The sequence below is a fragment of the Macrotis lagotis genome, chromosome 1 (assembly GCF_037893015.1).
Source record: "Macrotis lagotis isolate mMagLag1 chromosome 1, bilby.v1.9.chrom.fasta, whole genome shotgun sequence".
Taxonomy (NCBI): Eukaryota; Metazoa; Chordata; class Mammalia; order Peramelemorphia; family Peramelidae; genus Macrotis; species Macrotis lagotis.
The window spans coordinates 888,981,642-889,005,417 of record NC_133658.1 but is presented as its reverse complement, the minus strand read 5'-3'; the positions used below and the strand labels follow the sequence as shown (position 1 = coordinate 889,005,417).

General features: G+C 41.8%; 1 protein-coding gene across 2 annotated transcripts in view; it reads right to left on the bottom strand.

Annotated features, from left to right (window-relative positions):
- NPHP4 (nephrocystin 4) overlaps positions 1–23,776 on the bottom strand; it is a 169,232-nt gene that overhangs the window by 135,763 nt on the left and 9,693 nt on the right. The window contains exons 4-6 of one of the 2 annotated variants that reach the window (XM_074218620.1): positions 20,851–20,905; positions 19,102–19,255; positions 17,101–17,253 (exon numbers count right to left, since the gene is read on the bottom strand). In XM_074218620.1, the coding sequence (XP_074074721.1) occupies positions 17,101–17,253; positions 19,102–19,236 (288 nt within the window). In that variant the 5' untranslated portion in view covers positions 19,237–19,255; positions 20,851–20,905. The remainder of the gene's footprint in view (positions 1–17,100; positions 17,254–19,101; positions 19,256–20,850; positions 20,906–23,776) is intronic. The other variant, XM_074218621.1, reaches the window with a different exon arrangement.

Sequence of the window (23,776 nt, the reverse complement as noted above, 5' to 3'; positions counted from 1 at the left end):
AAATGATTTGGAGAGAGAAGGGGGGGAGAGAGAGAGAAAGAGAGAGAGAGAGAGAGAGAGAGAGAGAGAGAGAGAGAGAGAGAGAGAGAGCTAATTAATATCTTTTTTTGTCTAAAACTTCTTGAAATTTATGATAATAAAAATGAGATTTTTCTAGAGAATGCAAGTCATTTTATCATCCTCGTGGGTGTTCATTTTTAAATCACTGTGAATATTTGTTTCAAGTCCTAAGATGAGGAGGTGCATCCTCCATCATGTATTCCCTCCACTCATCTGTCTGACAAGTGTGGGGAACGTCTATATTTGAACAGACAGCATGAGGTTGATGGAGATGTACCCACATTTTTGTTTTCTCATCCCTAGGTGTGCACATTCCCATTTGGAAATAAAAGTACCTTCATCCTGTTATGGCTTTTCTATCTCACCAAATTAAATTTACTTCTTTTTATTTAAAACTAATAAATGTCACAGACTCAGAAGATGGAAACTTGGTTCAGCTGATTGTATTTGCTAACCAGCAGGGAAATAAGAGGCCACGTGAGCATCAGACAGAAGATGGAGCCGTGGCAACAGATCCCAAATGTTTCATTGAGCACAAAGTCAACGCTGGAGGACAAAGAGTCAGGCAAATGCAGCCTTCCCAGCCTCAGTCCACAATCGTCCCCAAGAGAAGGGGCTCACAAAGACAAAGATCCAGTAGGGACAGAGGATAGTCTTCCTATTATTTGATTTAAACTTGGAATAATCCTTCTATTAATGAGTCATTACCATGGTGTCACTAAGAAAACGTTTACTGTAATCACAGACTGTCAGCAAGGGATAACAGAGAGACACATTAAAACATCAGCCATGAGATATAAATCGTTATTCTATTATCTTTTATTGCAAAATGATGAAATAATGACCACTTACTGCTGACAGGTGGTTGGACTAAGAGAGAATTATGTTTCTGTTTCCAAAAGCTGAGGAACCGTTAAGGAGGCCCACTCAAAAGGTAAGTTAGTCATCATTGCACCTTTTATATTTAATACCTCTGCATATCAGTTTTACAAACATCACATACTTTCCCTCCCACAGTAAAACAAATGCTCTCAACTCCAGATATGAAAAAATAATAATCCCCTAGCCAAGAGGTCACCTTGAAATTGTTCCATCTGAATGGTTGGGTCCAGTAGTTTCTAGCAACTCTAGATTTATGGCTATATGTCCTTCCCTTTCATCAATGATAGAAAACAATTGTTTTGCAACAAAAAAGAAATCCCCTCTGTCATTCATTTCAAGTGATCCACATTTAGATTTAGCACTTAAGAGTCTGTAAAATTTGATGGCAAAGATTAGAAAAGGGCTATGTGCACTTCAGATGAATCTGGTCTATCATTTGGTTGATACTAGGAGTCACATGGACTGGTCTGGCCCCAAAGGAAGATGGGACTATGAGGCCAGTGGAGCAGCTAAAAAATTTCCAGAAAGGTGAAGAGAGTTTTATTAGCAAGGGGTTTGGATTCTGAATTTTCTATTGATTTGCATAAAACCTTATTAAAAAAAAAAAAAGTTGTTCAGTGTGAACTCATCCAACCTTTCTGGAGAGCAATTTGGAATTGCACCCAAAGGGTAATAAAAATGTGTATACCCTTTGATCCAGCAATATCACTACTGGGTCCATACCCTGAAGAGATCATGCAAAAGAAAAGATAAAAACATTACTTGTACAAAAATATTCATAGCAGCTCTGTTTGTGGTGGCAAAGAATTAGAAACTGAGTGAATGTCCATCAATTGGGGAATGGCTGAACAAACTGTGGTATATGTACGTTATTGTTCTATGAGTTATATGAACACTATTGTTCTATTATAAACCAGGAGGGATAGGAATTCAGAGAAGCCTGGAGAGATTTGCATGAACTGATGCTGAGCTGGATGAGCGGAACCAAAAAACATTGTACACCCTAACAGCAACATAGGGGTGATATGTGGGTGATGATCAACCTTAATGGACTTGTTCATTCCATCAGTGCAACAATCAGGGACAATTTTGGGGTATCTGCGATGGAGAATACCATCTGTATCGAAAGAAAAGAATTGTGGAATTTGAACAAAGACCAAAGGCTATTATCTTTAATTTTTTTAGGGTTTTTTTTTTATGCAAGGCAATGGGGTTAAGTGGCTTGCCCAAGGCTACACAGCTAGGTAATTATTAAGTGTCTGAGGTCAGATTTGAACTCAAGTACTCCTGACTCCAGGGCCAGAGCTCTAACCACTGCGCACCCTAGCCATCCCGTATTTTTAAAAAACTGTTATCTTATTATTCAATTTTACTATCTCTTATTTTTTTCCTTAAGGATATGATTTCTCTCATCACATTCAATTTAGATCAATGTATAACATGGAAACAACATAAAGACTAACAGACTGCCTTCTGTTGGGGGGGGATGGGGAGAGGGAAGCGAGATTAGGGGGAAAATTGTAAAATTCAAAAATAAATAAATTTAAAATTATTTCCTAAAAAGTTGCTCAGGTATCTGAGTCCTACTTAATTACTCAGGAAAAGACTTCATCTCTTCAGTAAACATTTATCAAGCATGAAAGCATATATTATTTTGCCAAAGGATTTATAAGAAACTTAGAAGGTTTGGTCCTGCAAGTTTACTACTTCTTTTTTTTTTTAGAAGTTTATTACTTCTAAACTAGATAATAAACAAAAACTGTTATGAGAAATGTGTGTGTCGGGGGAATGGGTGGATGTATTTAGGAATGAACAACCTTTAATTACCATAATAGCGAAGTTCATCACAACATTGAAGTCTCAAAAGATTAATTTTTATTTACTGTCTTTTCATTCCATTTACCTGAAAATACCAAGGGGAATGTAATTCCTAAAGAACCAAATCAGAAGTATGTAATCTTTCACACAAATTTAGTTTACCCAATGTTCACACTCACATGCTAATTGTATCCAACTAAGTTATGATTTCATAAAGGTGAATAAAAAATGGAATTATTTATTGGGATAGCTTAGCCATAGCTGTAAACAAGTGCTTGAGTCCAAGTCCCAAGCTATGCTGGGAAAGTAATTAAATAAAATCAGAGAATGAATTTCTATTCATCAATTGGAATTACCCGATTAGAAAATTCAAATAAAGCTCAGTAAATTATCTGCAAGAGATGCCCACTTGCGACAGACTGGATGAGGCTTCTAGTCACCCAGCTCGTCACTTATCTACATTTGACAGTTTTTCTCCATGACAGGATAAACAGATTAATAAATCATCTAAACATTCTCTGTCTTAATGCTTTCATCTTCAAAACACACTGACACCATTTAGCCCTCGCTCTGAGTTTTCATTATTCACCAAGACTGACAGAATCAAAATTGGGCTTTAGAATATGCGATTTTATTGAATGGCTCAACACAGCTGTTTCTATAACTTCACCAGAGATAGACCTGACCTCCCAAATGACATGTGTTCCTTTATCCTCAGATAACACAGAGACAACAGCAGGGTTACAAGGACAGGTAAAGGCTAAGCAGGAATGAAGGAGACTTCTCACATAGAAACTCACTTTGAACCAATAACAGAAAACATCTTTCAAGGAAATAGAGCTCAGCATTGTATATACAGGCTATATCTCTCTAGTCAAGCCCTCAGGGCAGATTTCCTTCCATAGAGAAGGTGAAATCCCCCAAGAGATAGCACTGGGTTCAGAGTCCAAGGATCTGGTTTTTAACCTTGGCTAGGCTCCTCAGTACTTGGTTTAGATTATCATCACATCAGAACCAGAAGGGTCCTCAGAGGTCACTCAACTAGGTCAAGACCCTCCTTTCACAAATATAAAAATGAGACTTCCAATGAGGCCAAGTGAATTTCCCCAAGGTGTCATGGGTAATAAGGTGGCAAAGAGAGTTTTTGACTTCAAGTCCAGGATTCTTTAACAAGTTTTCCACCCACACTAGAAATTTCATCATTAGAAAAATGGAGATAACACTTGTTGTGTCACCTCATATAAACACAAAATTAGAAGCAATGGAGATGCCTACCATCAGCTGAACAAATTGTGGCATGTGAGTGTAATGGAATACTACTATGCAGTAAGAAATGGCAACTAAGGAATACAGAGAAGCACAGAATGATCACCAGGAAGAGATGCAAAGTAAAGTAAGCTGAACCAAGAAAACAATATACACAATGACTATAAGAAAGAACTACAGACACACACACACACACACACACACATACACACACATACACACACACACACACACACACACACACACACACACACACACAGACAAATAAATGTTGTAAAATTATAAAGATAACCCTAACCCATTAAAATGTGAGCTTTCACATTAGACTGTAAGGTCCTTGAGGATATGGTCTGTATTTTGCCTTTCTCTGTGTCCACAGCACTTAACACAGGACCTCACACATAGTAGACAATACATGTTTCCTGTCTCACAGAAAGGAGAGATAAAAGGAGATCCTCACACTCAATTTCTTTTGGGGGAGAGTTTGCAAGGCAAGGGGTTAAGTGGCTTGCCCAAGGTCACACAGGTAATTATTAAGTGTCTGAGGCTGGATTTGAACTCAAGTCCTCCTGACTCCAGGGCTGGTGCTCTATCCACTGCACCACCCAGCTGTCCCTTGCACTCTACTTCTTGACAGAAGTGGGAAGTCCATGAGAGCTATCTGCTCTCATGGGACTGAAAAATACAATTATAGTGAAAAGAACTATGGTTTCGTTTCAAGGAGGAACAGTTCCATTGAGTTCTTCTGCATCCCTCCTTTTTGGGAAGTGGAAACTTTCCCTTCCACAAAAGATTGGGAATCGTATGCATTTTTCTAATGTATTATACTTGGAGTTATACTTCTTTTTTTCCTATCTTCAAAAAAAGTATTATTTGTAATGTAGAGTAGTTATCTGAAAGAGAACTGGTGAGGGATATTGGGAGAAACTATGGTGATTTTAAAAAATACATAAAGAAAAACTTTAAAAAAGATGAAATAAAGCTAACACATAGGAAATGCTAAATACCATTAAAGCACCTTATAAATAGATGGGGTTATTACTATCAACCTAGGTCTAGTGGTCTCTACCCAAGCAAGATTCTGTTCTGGTGAACCTTCCACCAGAATCCCGAGGTCATAAGCTACTCTTTTGAGTCCAGAACCATACTAAGCATAGAATCAAGGATCTACTCTAAGTGGATTATTCAGAGTATGGTCCTAGATTGAGTTATTAACCCTAACTACCAGGAAAGCCACAGTCCTGCCTTTATAACGCTTTGGGGAACAGAAAAATACAATTACAGTGAACAGGAAATCTGTTTTTTTTTTTCCACAGGGGGATGGCTCCATTGAATTCTTCTGCATCCCTCCTTTCTGGGGAAGGGAACTTCCCCTTCAGCAAAGGATTGGGAATGATTTAACTCTTTCAAACTTTACCCTTCTAAGGACTGGTCCTTTGGCTACTCTAGGAGCAGTTTTACTTACCCAGTCACTGTTCACCAGCAAGGAGTCTGATGTTTCTGGAAGAGGAAGAAACACCACCAACCTATCCTTCATATTTAAAGAACCATCTATCACAGTCCATTGCTGAGCTAGAGGATCTTTACAGATAGATGAGAAAGTCAACCACTAAAAGTGATAGGCACATTTACTGGAGTGTTTAAGGGAAGGCCAAGTGGTTAGGTAGAGACACTCATGGGAGCAGGAAACAAAGACAATCAGGAAAAAATACTGGGGGAACCTACCTACCTAGCCCTTTTTTCTCTGCAATATACTGCAGTCAACCTGTGAAGCCTTCCCACCAGGGTTAGAACTGATACTTCCCAGGGAAAGCTGGGGAGGAGCAAGGAAGGAACTCAAGTAGCCAGGGAGCCTCAGACCTCAGTGGAAAGAGGAATTCCTTGATGATCTAGCAAGAGGCTTCTTCCAGATCATGGCACATGTTTACATCAAGCCTTCACAGAGACTTTGTGGCAAACGCCTCGACTCAGCATGCTCAGCTCAGAGGAGTCATGAGCATCAGAGCAGCTCATTTGTTTTAAAGGAAGGGGGAAATTCCTTATTGGGTAAAGGTAATTGGTTTCAAATCCCTGAAGTCACAGGCAGGTAGATGCCAAGATCAAGGAAATGGACATTTTCTAGCCTGGAATAAGATTCTTGATATGGGAGTGTCAGAAAAGGGATGGGTTAAAGGGGCAGCAGGTAGGAAGAAGGGACATAGCAAAGGAAAAGACTGCCTACTGGTCAAAGAACGAAAGGTCATTAACACTAGAACTTTGATTCCACACTATAATATCACTCTAGTGAAAAAGTTCCCCAGATAAAAATATTCTATGGGAATTTAATAGAAAATTATGAGGAGCTCAGAAAAAGCTCATGAATATATCATCAATTAGCCATGAATCTGCAACATTCTTCCTAGTACGGACTGTTCCATTTCATCAGTGTGAGAGAGCAGGTTCAATCATACCCCAATTCCTGAACACATCTCAGAGAAAAGCAATTTTCTTCCTCTTCCAGAAACATCAAACTCCTTGTTGGTGAACAGTGAGTGGATGCGTAAAGCTGCCCCTAGAGTAACAGCAAAAGGATGAGACCTTAGAAGGGTAAAACTCAAAAGAGATAAATGATTCCCAATCCTTTACTGAAGGGAACGTTTCCCCCTCCCAGAAAGGAAGGATGCAGAAGAACTCAATGGAATCGTCCCTCCATGAAACAAAACCAGATTTCTATTCACCGTAAATGTATTTTTCTGTCCCCCAAAACATAATAAAGGCAGGACTGTGGCTCTCCTGGTAGATGGGGTTAACAGCTCCATCTAGGACGACACTCTGAATAATCAAGTCAATGGTGAGGACCTTCACAGATCCCATTTGGATGACACTGATACTCCTTGACAGAACCCAGTTTTCATCAGGCAAATTGCACTGTTCTCATTACTCTAACAAAGTAAGAAGTATTCAAGAATTAGTTTCTCATCTCCTTGGTTACAGGAAGCAAAAACGGCCGTGTTAACTACCACGACACAGAAGACCACAGAGGAAACAGACTGTGGGGCTCTAGCAGCATCTGGTGGCTGAGGGGGGACTCTGGCTAAGAGCAGAGCCCCATGCTTAGATCCATGGGTGAGGAATGAGAATTCCTGATCAGTTATTTTTACAAAATAAATAAAGTGGAAAAAATAAGCTCTGTCACTAGGAGTCAGAAGTATACTTAGTTAGGAAATGAACTTAACCAGGAATTATTTCTCTCTCAAAGATAAAATGTAGCAATTGCACCAGATTTGGGCCTCCAGGATTATTTTTTAAGATATGTACGTGTGTGTGTGTGTGTGTGTGTGTGTGTATTCTTGAATTATCAAGTGACTCCAAGGAATGGAAAGGTAACATATTTCCGCAGAGGGAAATTTTCTGGAAACAAAGTATTGAGTCACAGATCCACTGAGTTGGAAGAGCTCTTATGAGATTATCCAGGTCCCATCAACAGCTGTAAGACTGAACACAACATGGGGCGGCTAGGTGGCGCAGTGAATAGAGCACCAGCCCTGGAGTCAGGAGGACCTGAGTTCAAATCCGACCTCAGACACTTAATAATTACCTAGCTGTATGGCCTTGGGAAAGCCACTTAACCACATTTGCCTTTCAAAGAAAAAAAACCTAAAAAAAAAAAGATTGAACACAACAATTTGGGGGCACAAAAGGAAACATGGACCCAGTGGGGAAAGATTATTTGCTCTATAAGAGAACATGGCTCATGCTCAGATTAAGACCTCTCTGAAAAGAACAAAAAAGCTCTATAGAAATAAATAAAATAATATTTTGTCTTCAGAACTACATACTATCATCCTGGTGAAATTTAGTAAAGAAATGAAGCATTTTAGAGTTAGGCTGATCAATTAACACATTCCTGGGTTAGCCATGTCTTCTAATGTCAAATACAGTCTAATTCTGCTCATGATAATGATATTGGGGGGGGGGGGTTGTGGGTCAATGGGGTTAAATGTGTGTTCAAGGTCACCCAACTAGGTAATTATCAAGTGTCTGAGATCGGATTTGAACTCAGGTCTTCCTGCCTCCAGGGCTGGTGCTCTATCTACCATGCTACTTAGTTGCCCCCATAATAATAATAAATATAATAATAAATCTGCATCCCCTCTGTGGTAGGCTTCAGAGTTTTCAATGTGCTTTCCTGGATGGTATTACATCTCATCTCACAACAAGAAACACAGCACAATAGGAAGCACACGCTGGCTCTGGAGCCAGAACCCTGGATTCAAATCTTGGCTCTGCCACTTATGTCTTCTGTGACCTTGGACAAGTTATTCCATCTTGCTGGGACTCAAGATTTCTTATCTGTAAGATGAAGGGGTTGGATTTAATCCTAGATAACAGAATAGGCCTTTCTTAAGAATCTACCATGTGAAAGGTAGACAAAGACAAAACAAAAAGTCTTAACCCTCAGAGTCATCATATTCTCTCAAGACTTCCAACAGGCAAACCCCTGATACCTGGTTTAGGCAGTCTTTGTTTTGACTCAGCATAAATTTACTAAGTACAACTTAGTAAATTTATATACATTTATATGTTTATATATATATATATATATATAAGCAAACATACATATGCGTGAGTATATTATGCATGCATGTATATAGATCATGGATAAACATAAATATATATTAATATAATGTAAATTAATCTCTATAGTATATATGAATATAAATATAAAACAAAAATATAACATTATATATAAATTCTCATATATGAAACATTAAATATATAAATATTTACACACATGCACATATACATATGAATATACACTAGTATATACATATGCAAAAACTATCAGATCATAGATTCAGACCCAGAGAGACTTTAGTCCAATAGGCATACTCACCCACATACATATTATACATAGCATGAGGCATGCACTCAATACATAATATACTGAAGAAAAAACTGGCCAGGAATCAGGATCACCTGGGTTCAAGCACCACCTTGACATATATACTGGCTGTAAGGTCCTAGACAAATCACTTAAAACTATAAGCTAGAGACTAGTTACTGATTTGCATTGGAAGAAGAAATTCCCTTTTTAAAGATAGATGGATGGATGGATGGATGGATAAAGATAGAAAGATAAATACTCATATAGATATATAATATACGTGACATATATTATAGATATATATCACGTATATATAAAACTTTCTTTTCCTATATAGACATATATATGTATAAAATTGATGTCCTCTAGATTCACACATACACACACACACACACACATTTACTCCTATCCTTCTCTTTTCTGGCAGTCCCTCCACCCCAATATCTGGAATCATCTTATCCAGGTCAGACACTTCCAGTTTTCTGGCTGACTAGTGGTATATCCCTAACCCATGACCTCAGAAGTTGGAAATACATATAATCAAATCTTCATTCTGGTCCTCAAACTATACTTCAATCTCTGTTAATCTGATGAGAAAGTCGGGCTGGCAGTCTTATTATCCCCATGTTACAAATGAGGAAATCAAGGTTTAAAGGACATCCTAAAGGTCACACCACTAGTTAAGTGGTAAAGCAGAGATTGAGATTTAGACTTGCCTATATATTTTATGCCACAAACCCAACTGCACCCTATTCTTCATTAGGAAAAAAAAGCCAAATTTATAATTGGCAGAATCAACAAAAGGAAAGATCTCAACCAGACTCCAGTGCCCATAAAAAGAAGGGAGGCTTGCATTGCTATTTCCATATTTATGGAAGTATGGCAATTACTCAGCACAGTGTAATTGCATTGCTATGGCAGTCATGCTTTAAACATCTGCCTAAAAGAAGACTCCAGTTTTTAATCCTGTGTGTGTGTGTGTGTGTGTGTGTGTGTGTATGTGTGTCTGAGTCTGCATCTGTGTTTGTTTGCGTGACTGTGTCTATGCGTGCATTTGTGTGGCTGGGTCCGTGTGTCTGTTGCTGTGATGGGGCTGGGGGAGGCCTAAACTGTATCAAGTCTATTTTTATGGATTACAAATGTCAGGCTAATGAGAAGAGGCTGCTGGGCTGGAAACATGTTGGTGGATTTCTCTTCCAGTTGAAATAGATTTTCTGGACTCTGCTGCCCCCTGCTGCCTGCTGCCGGCACAGAAGGTGATTCTCTCCCTGTTCCACGATGGGGCCTGCTGATGGCCAACTCAACCCCCCAAGCTCAGCCTTCAGACTTTCTGCAGTTTGTCCTTCTCCCCAACACAGACTAACCACGACGACAGCTCCCACAGGCATCCACATCATTTGGATTCATGTCTTCAATTTGCTCGAGGTTTTGAACCAAGGCATCCAATCAGATATAACAAAGAGATCTACAGAAATGGAAGTTGAAGGTTATGCCAACTTGTGACACAAGTCTCTCCTTAACCCGACTGATAGTGAAAGATAGAATTATCCTTTAAGAGGCATGAAATTAATTCCACAAATTAATTCAGTAGTGATGAGGCAAGTGGTTGGGGGGAGGGAAGGAAGGGGCAGAACATTGCTAAGAGAAAACATCCAAATGTGTACATGGAATAATTTCCCTGTGAACATGGGAAATCATTGAGTGGTGAATTAAAGAACAGCCCAGATGTGGCAATAGTTTGGGGTCACCTCAAGCTTTCAGAATGTAGTGATGGGTTATAATGATCTACCAAGAACTAAAAGATGCTGTTGTTGATTTTTCAATCATGTCTGATACTTTGTGTCCCCTTTTGGGATTTCTTTGGCAGAGATTCTGGGGCTGTTTGCCTTTTCTTTCTCTAGCTCATTTTACAGTTAAGGCAAACAGGGCAAAGTGATTTGACCAGGATCATCCAGCTGGGAAGTCTGAGGCAGGAATTGAATTCAGGTCTTCCTGACTCCAGACCCAGCACTCTTTGCACACAGCAGGTGGCATGGTGATGGTGATGGTGATGATGATGATGATAATGATGATGATGATGATGATGATGTTTCTCAAAGAAGAGTATGACATCAGGGAGATGATACCATGACAAGCACATGAATTGGATTTGAGTAGGAAGGATGCTGTGCTAAGTCACCAACTTCATTTTTTCCCCCAGAGCCATCTGGGTCCAGTGGCCAGATATGAATTAGGACAACTGAAGATGGCCCTGGATGCGAGACAGTCAGGATTAAGTGATTTGCTCAGAGTCACACAGCTAGTTAATTGTCAAGTGTTTGGCCACATTTGAACTCAGGTCTTCCTGATTCCAGGGCTGGTGTTATAGCCACTGCACAACTTAGCTTCCTGATAGCATGCTAAAGGCACAAGGTTTGGCTTCAGAGAGAAAAATCTGCCACCTGGAACCTGTGTTCTTGCCACTTGAATAAAGCACTTGACCTCACCAGTTATATGTGATTTGAAGGTATTAGACTAGGGAGCCCCTAAATTATATAATGCTGTAAATTCACCTAAAAAATCCTGTTTATTTTGTTTTGGGAGTGCATACTTTGACATATTACGGAAAAATTTCAAAACTAAACAACATGGAGCCCTCAGGTACGGTTAGTTTGAGAAGTGGATCAAAACTGTACTTTTTCTTTACACATAAGGAAAAAAGCCATTTATTTGGAAAATCCTGATTCTATCACACCAAACCAATGAAGGTCAGGGAGAATGAGGGCTATCTTCAGTGTATAAAATATATGAGGAAGGTATTTTTGCAGGGCTATATTAGTGAGGCAAAAAGGACTTATTCAAGGCAAGTATTCAGGAAGTTATCAATAGATGTATACAGTGATCACAGGATGAAATTCTCTTTCATTGCCAGAGCAGTAAAACCTTCCTTCCGTGCAAGCTAGGTGCTTGGCCTCCTGGACACCACAAACAGCCTGGATTTCCATGACCTATCTCAATTTCTTTTCCTGATCTCTTATAGTATGGATGCTAGCTCCTCTAGTCAAGCCATCCCAATACAGAAAGACTACTTATTCTGTTTGCCACATACTCAATACTCAATAAAAACAGAATTGATCTATGCCAAAATACATATCTTCATTAAGCCCAGGAGAGATGGGAAGCAATTAAAAGATAAAGATAAAAGCTCAAAATTATAAAGATACATTGGGAAACAATTTTGATGAGGAGAATAAAGGGACAGGGGCAAGAACTCTTGAATACATAGCCACAAAAGAGCCTTATGATTCAAGAGATGGCAGCTGACTGACCAAATGGCAAAGGAATTCTCAAGAAGGGAACAGGATCCCACCAGGAGGGTGGAACTTGGATGGTGCTGAGTTTCTGCAGTCCAGAGCTGAAGGAGCCTCATGGAAATGAGCAAGAATATAGAGAAGCAAACCCAGATCTTAGGGCTTTCCAGTTACCAAAAGGATCCCTAAACACAACCTCTGAAGTGTCAGAGGAACAGAACATGGCCCCAGGCCTAAAGGAACCTGAACCTAGGGGAGGAAACCTCAACCTCCTCTACCTGGACCAACATATAAAAGCAATGCATGCCCTCCCTAATCTCTGGCTCATTCAAGGAAATTGGAAAAGAAAAAGGGTCCATCTTTGGTTGAATGCAAACCCAATCTGACTTAAGATGCTGTTACATGCAATGAGTGGTAAAGAAAGTGGTTAGTCACTATCTCTGAAATAAGGCATTTATCCAGCCCTCTCCCCCCTTCCTGGCTGGAATTAATAAAAATTCCTGATTTTTTAGAAAACAATAAGTGGCCTTTGGCACCAGTAAATGGTGTGGGCTCGAGTCTTTTAATCCATTATAATGGGCAGCTAGGTAGTACAGTAAATAGAGTGCCCCACCTGGATTCAGAAAGACTCATCTTCCTGAGTTCAAATCTGGCCTCAGAGGCTTACTAGCTTATAACCCTGGCCAAATCACTTAATCCCATTTGCCTCTATTTCCTCATCTGTAATATGAACTGAGGAAGAATATAGCAAACCATTCCAGTGTCTTTGTCAAGAAAACCCCAAATGGGGTCATGTAGAGTTGGATACAACTGAAATGACTGAACAAGTTATTATAATGTCACATATTAAGACATTATAGAGAAAAATATCTTTCACTGATGATCATCTATGGGAGACAGACTCTGCTACATATGACTGGACATGCAAACAAGGAAACAGCAACCATCAGACCTTGATTTCAAGGCTCAGCTCAACATCACCTCTTCCATGAACTCTTCCCTGGGACCATTCCTTCAGTTAAGAGAGAATTTTCTAGTACAATAATTATTTTTTACATGTAATAAAATGCAAACTCTTTGACGTCAAAGAATGCTGTGTGTGTGCCACAGTGCCTTCCACAGAATTAACATTTAACAAATGTGTTTAATTTAATGAACAAACATTTATTGTGCCTATGTGGTGTGCCAATCATTGTGCTGGGCCCTAAGACTACAGAGACAAAAATGTGTCTGGCAACAAGGAGTTTCTATTCTACTAGGGAAGAGAGCATATATTTCAAGAAATATATAGATGGGGCAGCTAGGTGGTGTAGTGGATAAAGCACCGGTCTTGAAGTCAGGAATACCTGGGTTCAAATCCAGTCTCAGACACTTAATAATTACCTAGCTGTGTGGCCTTGGGCAAGCCACTTAACCCCATTTGCCTTTCAAAAACCTAAAAAAAAAAAGAAATATACAGACAATAAATGCAAGGTAAGATGGAAAGACTGGAGATCCAGGAGCCACTGGGAGGGTCAGGAATGACCTCACAGGAAGAGGTGCTTCAGTGGAGCTTTGCCAGAAATGAGGGATAACAAGAAGCAGGAGTGAGCAATGAGCATGTTCTTGGCAGGCCCAACAGTCTGTGCAAAGGCATGGTGATGAGAAACAGGGTGAAGAGCAGCAAGGGGGAAAAGCCTGACCAAGCCACAGAGAGCAATTGAGGATACAGAAGAGGAGCTGGAGCAGAGAGAAGCAACAGAGGGTAGAGCTGTCTCCTCATTCAAATGTGAGCTCCTGGAGCTCCATTGCTGTGCTAAGGGTAGGACATAACCGTAGTTGTTTGTCCTTCATTTGTGAAGAGGACCAAAAACATTAGCTAGGTGGGCAGCTAGGTGGCAGAGTCAATAGAGTACTGGACCAGGAATTAGGAGTACTTGAGTTCAAATCTGACTTCAGACACCTACTAGCTCTGTGACCTTGACCAAATCACTTCACTCTGTTACCTCATCTGTAAATTGAGCTGGAGAAGGAAGGGCAAATCATTCTGATATCTCCCAAGAAAAACCCCAATGGGGTCATGTAGAGTTGGACATGACTGAAAAATGACTGAACAATGACAAACCGTAGAGTTTGCCAGGTACTGTGGATACAAATACTGATGCAAAAGGGCAGCAGTCTCTAACCTGAAGAGGCTTCCATTCCCCTGAAGGCTGGGAGGACTCACATGTTCATAGATCTAGATATGCAAGACATATATAAAATAAACACACAGTGATGGGGTAAGGGCTGGGGTACTAACAAATGGAATCCTGGGGAGGGGAAATCAGGAAAAGCCCCTTGGAGGTGACAAGCCTGGGGCTGATTCTCCAAAAGCTGGAGATGAGGAAAAAGAAAGTGTAGAGAGGGAGGTAAAGAAAGGCACAGAAGGAAGAGAAGGGTGGTCATCACGAGATTCCTCAGAGTCAAAAGGTGGCAGTCTCAGCACACTCTTCCCTTGCCCACATTGACTGACAGGATCAAGGGGCACAGTATTTCTGGAGGAACATTGATAAGCTGTGAGTGTTCAAAGATGGGCAACCAGGATTCAAAAAAAAATAATAAAAGAAATCAGCAGAGAGAAGTCTCAAGTTTATGCCACAGGAGAAGCTGACAAGGTATACAGAGTGTCTGGGCAGGAGAAACATGATGGCCACCTTCAAATATCTGAAACGATGCCCATGGAAGGGTGAAGATTCGCCCTGAGAAGCAAGAGGAACAGGTCAAAGTTGAAAGGAGAAAAGTTGAAGCTGGTAGCTCCCAGACATCAGCTATGCCCCCAATGGAGTATGTCTGGGAGGCAGAAGGTCCCCGAGACAACAAGCACCTCCTAGCTATCCTCTTTTTTTCAGGAGATGCCTGAAGTCCTCTGAGGTCCCCTCCTACACAGAAGGAATGGGTTATAGCATTGCAGGGTAAAAGGAAGTGACCTAACTACCTCTGACCATTTCTGATCTTCAGGGCAGAAGTGAAGCCACTCCAGGCAAGTTCCCAAACCCCCAAGACTCCCCCTGACTCTCAGACTAATGGCAGTCAGAGATAAGAACCATGTGGGACAGGCTGCACAGTCCGGGACAGGAGGGGAAGCAGCACCCATCCATCCATCCAGGTGGTCGTCAGAGGCCCAGCACCAGAAGCTCAGAACAATGCCTTCAAGGTTACTACCACCCTCATTACTGTCACTTACACAAAATTATTTGTCCAGAAAAGGACATGTCTAATCACAAAAGCTAATCCTCTCATGAGTATTGTAAGCTTCACAAGGAGCTCACAAATGTGATTAGCAGGCAGTCTGAGTTGTGCATTGATGTCCCTGAGGACAGGCCTGCAGAAAACCTTCAGCATGCTGCATCTAAGCTCTGTGGAGGCTTCCAGAATAATGGAGACAACACACACTCAAGGTGAGAAGAGGAGAAGGCATGACTGGGCTGCCCTCTGCTTTAAAATTCTGCATCCACAATACATGCTTTGATCAGTGAAGAAGCAGGTACTAGGGCCATCTAACCGGATACAGAAAGTGCTCTGGAGAAACAAAGCCACCAAAAGGGAAGACCATGAGCCTGGGAATTGGGAGGAACACTGAGCTCTGGACCAGACACTGACTGTGGACAGTTATATCTTTCATGTGAAAAATGAAGGGATTAGACTACATGAAGGGAACCTCTAAGGTCCTGCCTTACTTCTAACCTGCACATAAAATGTAAAGTCAAGAAGCTCTGGACAGCAATGCGGCCTTTGAGCAGGCCAGGACCTCTCTGGATACTTCACAGGCTTCTGAGGCAGCCCAGGACCTCTCTAAAGAGCTCCCCTTTTTAGGAGGCTGTTTAAGTCACTAAACTAAATTTACCACTATGATACTCCATCCAGGTTCTCCAGGTTCTGACCTCTGGGGTCAAAGAGAACATGCCTTGTCCCTGTCCCATAGGACAGTCTTTGAAATACCTAAAGACAGCTAGTGCGTCTTCTCCAGTCCTCTCTTTTCCGGGTTAAACATGCCTAGTTCATCATTCAAGAGATCCTCAGGTGACTGAGACTCAAGGTCCATACCTGGCTAGACAGCAATGGGCACAGGTCTCCAGCCTCAGACATTTACTAGCTATGTGACCCGGGAGCAATCTCTTTATTTCTTTCTGCCTCAGTTTCCTTAATTGTAAAAGTAGGGATAAGAGTTCTTATCCTACAGGCTGTTGTGAATCTCAAATGAGCAAAGGTTTGTCAAGTGCTTGGTCCAGAGCTTGGCCCCCAGGCCCTCTGCCCTCTCCCGGCTGCTCTCCTCTAAGCTCTCCTCAGCTTGCCAGCAGCTTCCTCAGAGCCTGATGTCCAGAAGTAAGCCCAGCAATGCAGATGCGGAGCGATGAGGACAGTCAGTGGAAGCAACACTGCTATTTCATACAGAGCTAGAGAGTCTACTAAACCTTCATATCTTTCTCAGACCAGCTATTCTTGGACCATTCCTCCCCATCCTACCTCTGTGAAGCTGGTTTTGGGCACTCAGTTGTAAGACTCTATCATTAGATCCACTGAATTTCCTCTGATTAGACTCAGTCTGGCCAGAGCTTTCTGCATCCCAATACACAACGTACAGGACTAAGTCCAAGGGACAGTGCCCCAGGCCCCCTCCACCCTGGCAAGGCGTGTGGAATCTGGAAGGACCTCCCCCATATTCTTGGAGAGTCCTGCTCCATAGAGGCATCTCTATCACCCATGGGTGACCATTCTCCCCTCCCACAGAAAGGCTCTCAAGTAGCACTCATTTACCATCCCAGTAGAGGGGATCTACCCAGGAAGTGCTCTTTTACCATCCTGGTAGAGAGGATCTACCCACAGAGAGAGCTCCTTTACCATCCCCAATAGAGATCTACCCACAGGTAACTCTCTTCTATCATTCATGGACTCTACCTCATTGAAGACAATCCTGGGCAGGTGCCCTGCCAGGGGTTTCATCGGCCTGGCTACACTTTTCCATGTCCTCCCAAAGAAATGCCGATAGGTCACATCAAACAAAGAGATCCGAAGATGGTACTCCACGCCCGACAGAAGCTCCAGCACCTTCTGGAAGAAAAAAGGTACAAGAGCCCTCACTGGAAGATGCCCTCAGATCTCAGCCAGGTTCAGTCTCAGGAGGGATCCTGTCCGAATGGCTCCAGAGTGAGGGGGACCTAGAGGACAGCAGCAGGGCTTCTCTAGGAAGGGGAAATCAAGGTTAAGCTTTCATTTGGGGGCAAGCAGTGAGAAAACCAAAGGAAGATCCTGGTGTCTTGTGGATATTTACAGGAAGCTGATTCATCTGTAGCCATCTTCTGCAGGTTCTTGTTACAAGCTGCTGAAACATCTAACAACAGAGGAGAGAAGAGGCCAAGTCCTGTTCTCCACCCCCTGGGATTTTCATTCTCCACAGGGAACCTCTTTAAACAACCTACTTCAGAAGAATCTTTCAACTTGAAGTTTTGGTCTAGTGGAGAGACAGCCCTGAATTGGAGTGTGGGAGTTTAGACCCCAGCTCTGGGGGGTAACTACCAGTATGGCCTGGAGCAAGTTACTTCAGTTCCCTGGACCCTAGCTCCCAACTCTATGCAATGCCTTCTAAAAGGCCTTCCACTGACTCTGCCAGGACTAGATATGGGATCCAATAAATCTAAAACCACAAGTAAAAGGGTCCCTAAATAACTCTCCCAAATTACAGAATCACTTTAATTAAATTAATTTTAATTCTTTAAGTGAATTAAAAAAATGTTCAAAAAGATTGCCATCAATTAAGCTAAATGAAAATGATATATGGAGCAGAGGACAGAGCCCCTGGCTAGAGTCAGCAAGATCTGAATCCAGCCTCAGACACTCACTAGTCATATGAACCCAACTAAGTCATTTAACCCTCATCTGCCAGAGATGATAAAGGCACTTAAATGCCAGGGTTGATGGGTGGGATCTACATAAAAGCTCTTGGCAGACAGTAGGTGCTATATACATTCTTCTTCCCTTCCCTTCCCTTCATATCTATAAGGAAGAGTAGCACAGAAATCATGTCCAAGGTTCTGAGAAAGGAGCTCAGGGCAGCTCTCATCTACGATCTGATCACCTCCTGCAAAATGAGGATGCTGCTTCAACAGGATCACTTTTTAGACACTGTGAATCCCCATTAAGTAGAATGTACAGAAAAGATCCATCATGAGCAAGAGAGAATAATACTAGTGAGAGGTTAAAAAAAAAAAGGCAAATCCCCAGAGGCCCAGGTGTAAAACACCACATGGGTCCCAGGGGAGGTCAGGGATGGGCAATACGGCAGCCTGTCCGCACAAGCAGGATGTTCTGTCTCATTAGTTATTCCAAGTCATGTGGGATCTGTAGGAATGTCAGAAGATGAAAAGAAAAATCTCTCATCGAGGCTCTATGTTAGCTAAAGGACATCTGTCGGAAGCAGAATGACAGAAGCAACCCTGCTGGAGTCTGGGAAAACTCCGATAGAATGAAAGCAAAAGGGCTTCTGAGATGAACACTAATGAGGCTGACAGGAGAACTGCCAGCTTGCTACTGTTCCGGCCTTAATTAAGGAACATGAAAAGGCCAATTTGGTGGAACCAGTGCAAGTGAGCCCATCTCTTTAAAACAACATGGCCCAATCAACAGGGGGTGACTATTACCTCTGGACTATGTGGATCTGTGTGTGTGTGTGTGTGTGTGTGTGTGTGTGTGTGTGTGTGTGTGTGTTGCTTACAGTTATCCAAAGCACTCAAGTTTCAGAGTGCCACCATCTGGCCAATGGGTAGTCACTCTATCTCAGAATACAACCAGGACCCAAGATCATGGGCACCATGCTATGGACCCCAGAGCAAGCTGAAATCAATGTACTAACCTGAAAACAAATCCCAACCAACCTAGTAACAACACAGATGTTTTCTTTACCTGCTTAATCTGAAGTCCATCGAGCCACTTCAGGACACATTGAAATGCTGCAGACTCCTTTGAAAGCTGGGGTCCTCTCTGTGGGTGTGGGGGGACAAAGAGGTTTTGTAGGAACGTTTGGTGCCACTCAGTCATCCTTGTAGGTTCCTCCTGTCTGTTCATGCCAAAGAAAGAACAAGCAAAATGACAACAGCAATAGTGTTTATCTTCATGCCCCCCACAATCCAGGAAATCCTCACTGCCAAGGGGGGCTGTGTACATGCAAACAGACAATTCAGGATGGATCTGATCTTCTTGCAACCAGAGTGACCCAAATACTCCTGTTAAGCAGACACAATTATGATAAGACGAAATGTTTCAGGACCTCTCAATCCATTAAGAGCCTGGGCTTTGCAAAGGGGTTGGTTAGGACTTGAGACACCATGCAATGGGGGGGGGGGGGGCAGCACCTTGCGTGGCAGTCTTCAGTTCTGCCATGAGCCCTTACTGCACCTTTCTATAGGGCAAAGCAGCTTTCCAAGTGGTGGATAAAAATAAATGAGAAGATGACAATCTGGCCCTCAAGGAGTCTCCTTCAAGATTGGAACCTCACCAATGTGCAGCCCCCACCCATCCGTACCTACTCACACTGTTTGGCTTTCAGCTAGGCACCCCCATAAACCCACCACAGGTCAAGCCAACATTCTCCAGGGATCTTCCTCCAGTCAGTCAATAGTGCACAAGCATTTATTAAGCATTATCTATTGCCAGACACCATGCTAAGGTGCTCTTGGCATCACATAGATACCAGTGGAGTTCAGAAGTCCCATCCATGAATGAGTTCCTGCTGTTACTACTGCCCCCTTTTTTTTCAGGTCATACGTTTCACTGTTCTTCTGTAATGGGCCATAGCTTGGAATTGCTCATTGACTTCCTCTCCCCCACCCCCAACCCCAGGTGAACCTCTTAGTCTTCCAATTATTTGGATTATTTGGAGACTGCGGCATTCCCTGACAACAGCCACAAAACCTGGCCAAGAGCATAATCAGTGTAAAAAAGGAAATTTTGTTTCATGTGCACAGATAAAAATAAATGGTAATAAGAAAATATTGAAATGCCTAAAAGAAATCTATGGTTTGAGAACAGACAGGAGACAACTGGTCGGTCCACAAGTATTGCTCAAATCCCTGAACTGGGCCAGGCACTGTGCTAAGCATTAGAAAAACAAGACAGAACCAGGGCCCTGGCCTCCAGGAGATCACAACCTAGTGGGAGAAATAACATCCATACAAATGCATCTACATGGGTAAGGAGTAATCCCAGAGGGAAGACACTGGTGGGTGGGAAGGGACAGGGAAAGATCTCCTGCAGAAGCCAAGACTGCAATGGAATCTTGAAGAAAATCAGAGAAGCAAAGAGCTGGGTAAAAGCAGGGTGGGGAGCACTCCGGGGGTGGGGGCAGCCAGCCGAAGAAAAAGCATGGATGTGGGAGATGGGAGATGGAAGATAGAGCATTTGGGCTGAGGAACTGCAAGGCCAATGTTGTAGGATCACAGGTTTCAGGGAAGGGATCTGGTATAAGAAAGGCAGAATGGCAGGAAGTGGAAAACCATTTAATGTCAAATAGAAGATTTTTATATTTGACCCTGGAGGCAATATAAAGCCAGAGGGTGACAGGGTCTGATTGATGACAGCTAAGCAGTGCAGTGGGTGGAGTGCTGGACCTGGAGTCAGGAAGATCTGGATTCAAATCCAGCCTCAGACACTTACCAGTTGTGTGACTCTGGGAAAGTCACTTCACCTCTGTCTGCCTCAGTTTCTTCAACTGTAAAATGGAAATAATAAGACCTTTCTTTGCAGGGTTGTTGTGAGGATCAAACAAGATTATCTGTAAAAGTGTTTAGGACAGTGTCTGGAACAAAGGAGGAGCTACTTAGGTACTAGCTATTATTATTGTGGTTGTGTTTGTTGTGATGCTTTGGAAAATCACCTTGGTAGCTGAATAGAGGATAAAATGGCATTGGGGCAAATGTGAGGCTCACAATAGTGTGGGTACACATCCCCATCTTCAAATTAAAAAAGATTGTCAAAAGAGAGGGATCACTTACTTTGCAAAATAAACTCCCAGAAAATGGGCCATAAAACACATTATTTAAAAGAATCCCATTTTCTAAATGCTACCCATTCACAATTCAGTTGACACTGTTTTTTTTAAATACTCCTTTTCCCTCCCCACTTGTTTTTATTCCTTGTTCTAAGTCATCTATGTGAGGTAGGTATATATTAGGAAATGAAGATGATATAAAAAAAGGGAATCCATATTTTTTAAAAAAAGAATCCTATTTCCTTATCAGTTTCCATTGCTTGGAAGAACATTTTCAACAAAATAAACTCTCCAACAGTTGAATGTACTTAGATTTAGAATAGAAGCAGTCTGGCTGCTAAGAATCTTAATCCTCTTCTTTTCTAATATTACCCTAACTCCAAGGCAGTTTCCCTTATTACCGGTTCCTCTGAGAATCAAAATTTCAGAACCTTACTCACCCCTCACCATTCTCCCAAACTCAGCTCCAGTCCTCCAGCTGAGTACAGTACTTACAAGCTAAGTTGCAATGTCACCCTTTGCCAATAGGTCTCATTATCAAATACAAGATAAGAGTCTGACCAGAAAATTCTTTAAATATGATTCAGAGTCAGAAGGGACCAATCCTCTCATTTTAGAGATGAGAAAACTAAGGATCAGGCAAAAGGAAAAGATGTGCTCAAAATCATTTATAGAATCGTCTAATCTCAAAGGTGTCTGGGTCCTCAGAGGTCATCTGCTCCAACCTACATCTGAACAATCTCCCCTTCATTAATGTCCCCAACAAGCCATCCATCCATAAAGCCTCCAACTGAAGACTCCCAAGGGAGTCGTCCCTTCCTTTCTTTGAATAGCTCTGTTAGCAAATATGTCCTTGAGTTGAGCAAAAAACAACCTCTTTGCCACTTCCATATACTGCCTCAGATTTACAGTCTAAGACCTAGCAAAACCATTCTAATCCTTCTTGTATTTATTTTAAATATTTATCTTCTCTTCTTTACGTTAAAAATCTCCCATGAGTCTAGTTCCATGTGACACCAAGAAGTGAATACAATCCTCCCATGTGGCCTGACCACAGTAGAGTACAACAGCATTAGTGCATCTCATTCCAAACACTAGTTTTATTAATGCAGCCTTAGACATACTAGGTCACCCACCTTGACCTTTCTCTCTGCAGTTTTTGATATTAAAATCTCTTCTCCCATCTCCCAGGTTTCATAGCAGTGCTCTTACCTAGTTCTCCTCCCCTCTATCAGACTGCTCCTTCTCAGTCTCCTTTAGGAGATCTTTAGTTGGGTCGTGCCCCCTAACTGTGGGCATCCCCCAAGGCTTTCTCCTGTTCCTCTTCTCTTCTTCCCTCTATAATATTTTGCTTGGTGATGTGATCTCACCAGCTCCCCTAGATTCAACAATTGTCACTCTTTCAATGATTCTGAGCCCTAGCCTCTCTCCTGATCTGCCTCTCCAGATGCCTACTCGGTATCTTGAAATGGATGCCCAGGAGATGCCTTAGACTCATGCCCCAAACTGAACTCATTCTACTTCTCTCTAAATCATCCTCTCTCCCAAACTTCCTTCTTACTATTGAAGACACCACCATCCTCCCAGTCATGCAGGCTCACAACACAGGTGACATTCTCAACACCTCTCTCTCCCTCTTCCCTTATATATCACCAAATGTTGATTCTACTTTCACATCTCTCTTCTCCCCTATGTCACTGTTGTCACCCTGGGGCCCTTATCATCTCACTCTTGGACTACTGCAGTAGACTTCGGTAGGCCTTCTATATGAAGTTTTTCCATTCCAGTCTATCCTTCAATTGGCTGTCAAAGCAATCGTTCTAAACTTCATAAACTCCATTGGCTTTACAATATGTCCAGGATCAAATGTAAAATCTCTATTTGGTTTTTAATGTCCTTGGCCCCTTCCAATGTTTCCAGTCTTCTTCCACATGACTCCCGTCTATACTCTATGACCCAGCACTAATGGCCTTCTTGCAATAGCTTACATGTGACATTGCATCTCCTGACTTAGTACTACTTCACTGTCCCCTCCATTGTCCTGAAGTGTTCTCCCTCCTTATCTCCACCTCCTAGCTTCCTTCCCCAGGCAGTTTAAATTGCACCTTCTGCAAGAGGTGTTTCTAGGTTCCCCTTAAAGCTAATGTGATGTTCTTCTGTTATCCTCTCCAATTTATTTTGCAATATCTTGACTGGATGGAGTTGTCTATACATTGTTGCCCCCATTAAACTAAAACACCTTGAGAGAAAAGGTTGCTTTTTGCCTTTCTTTACATGCCCAGAACTTATCCCAGTATCTAGCACATAGCAGATTCTTAATAAAACATTGCTTGACGTTTTGGGCTGTGTCAGTCTTGATTCACCCTGAATTTGTAGCAACAGCCTCCAAATACATATGCAATTGATTTTTTAATTCAAATCTAGAACTTTGCATAATATATTTAGATGAAATTTCAGCCCATCATTCTAGCATGATGACATCTTTGCAGATCTTGATTCTGTTGCCAACATGCTAGCTATTTCTTCCAGCTTCCTGTCATATGCAGATTTGTTAAATATTCTGTCCACATCTTCGTTTAAATCACTGATAAA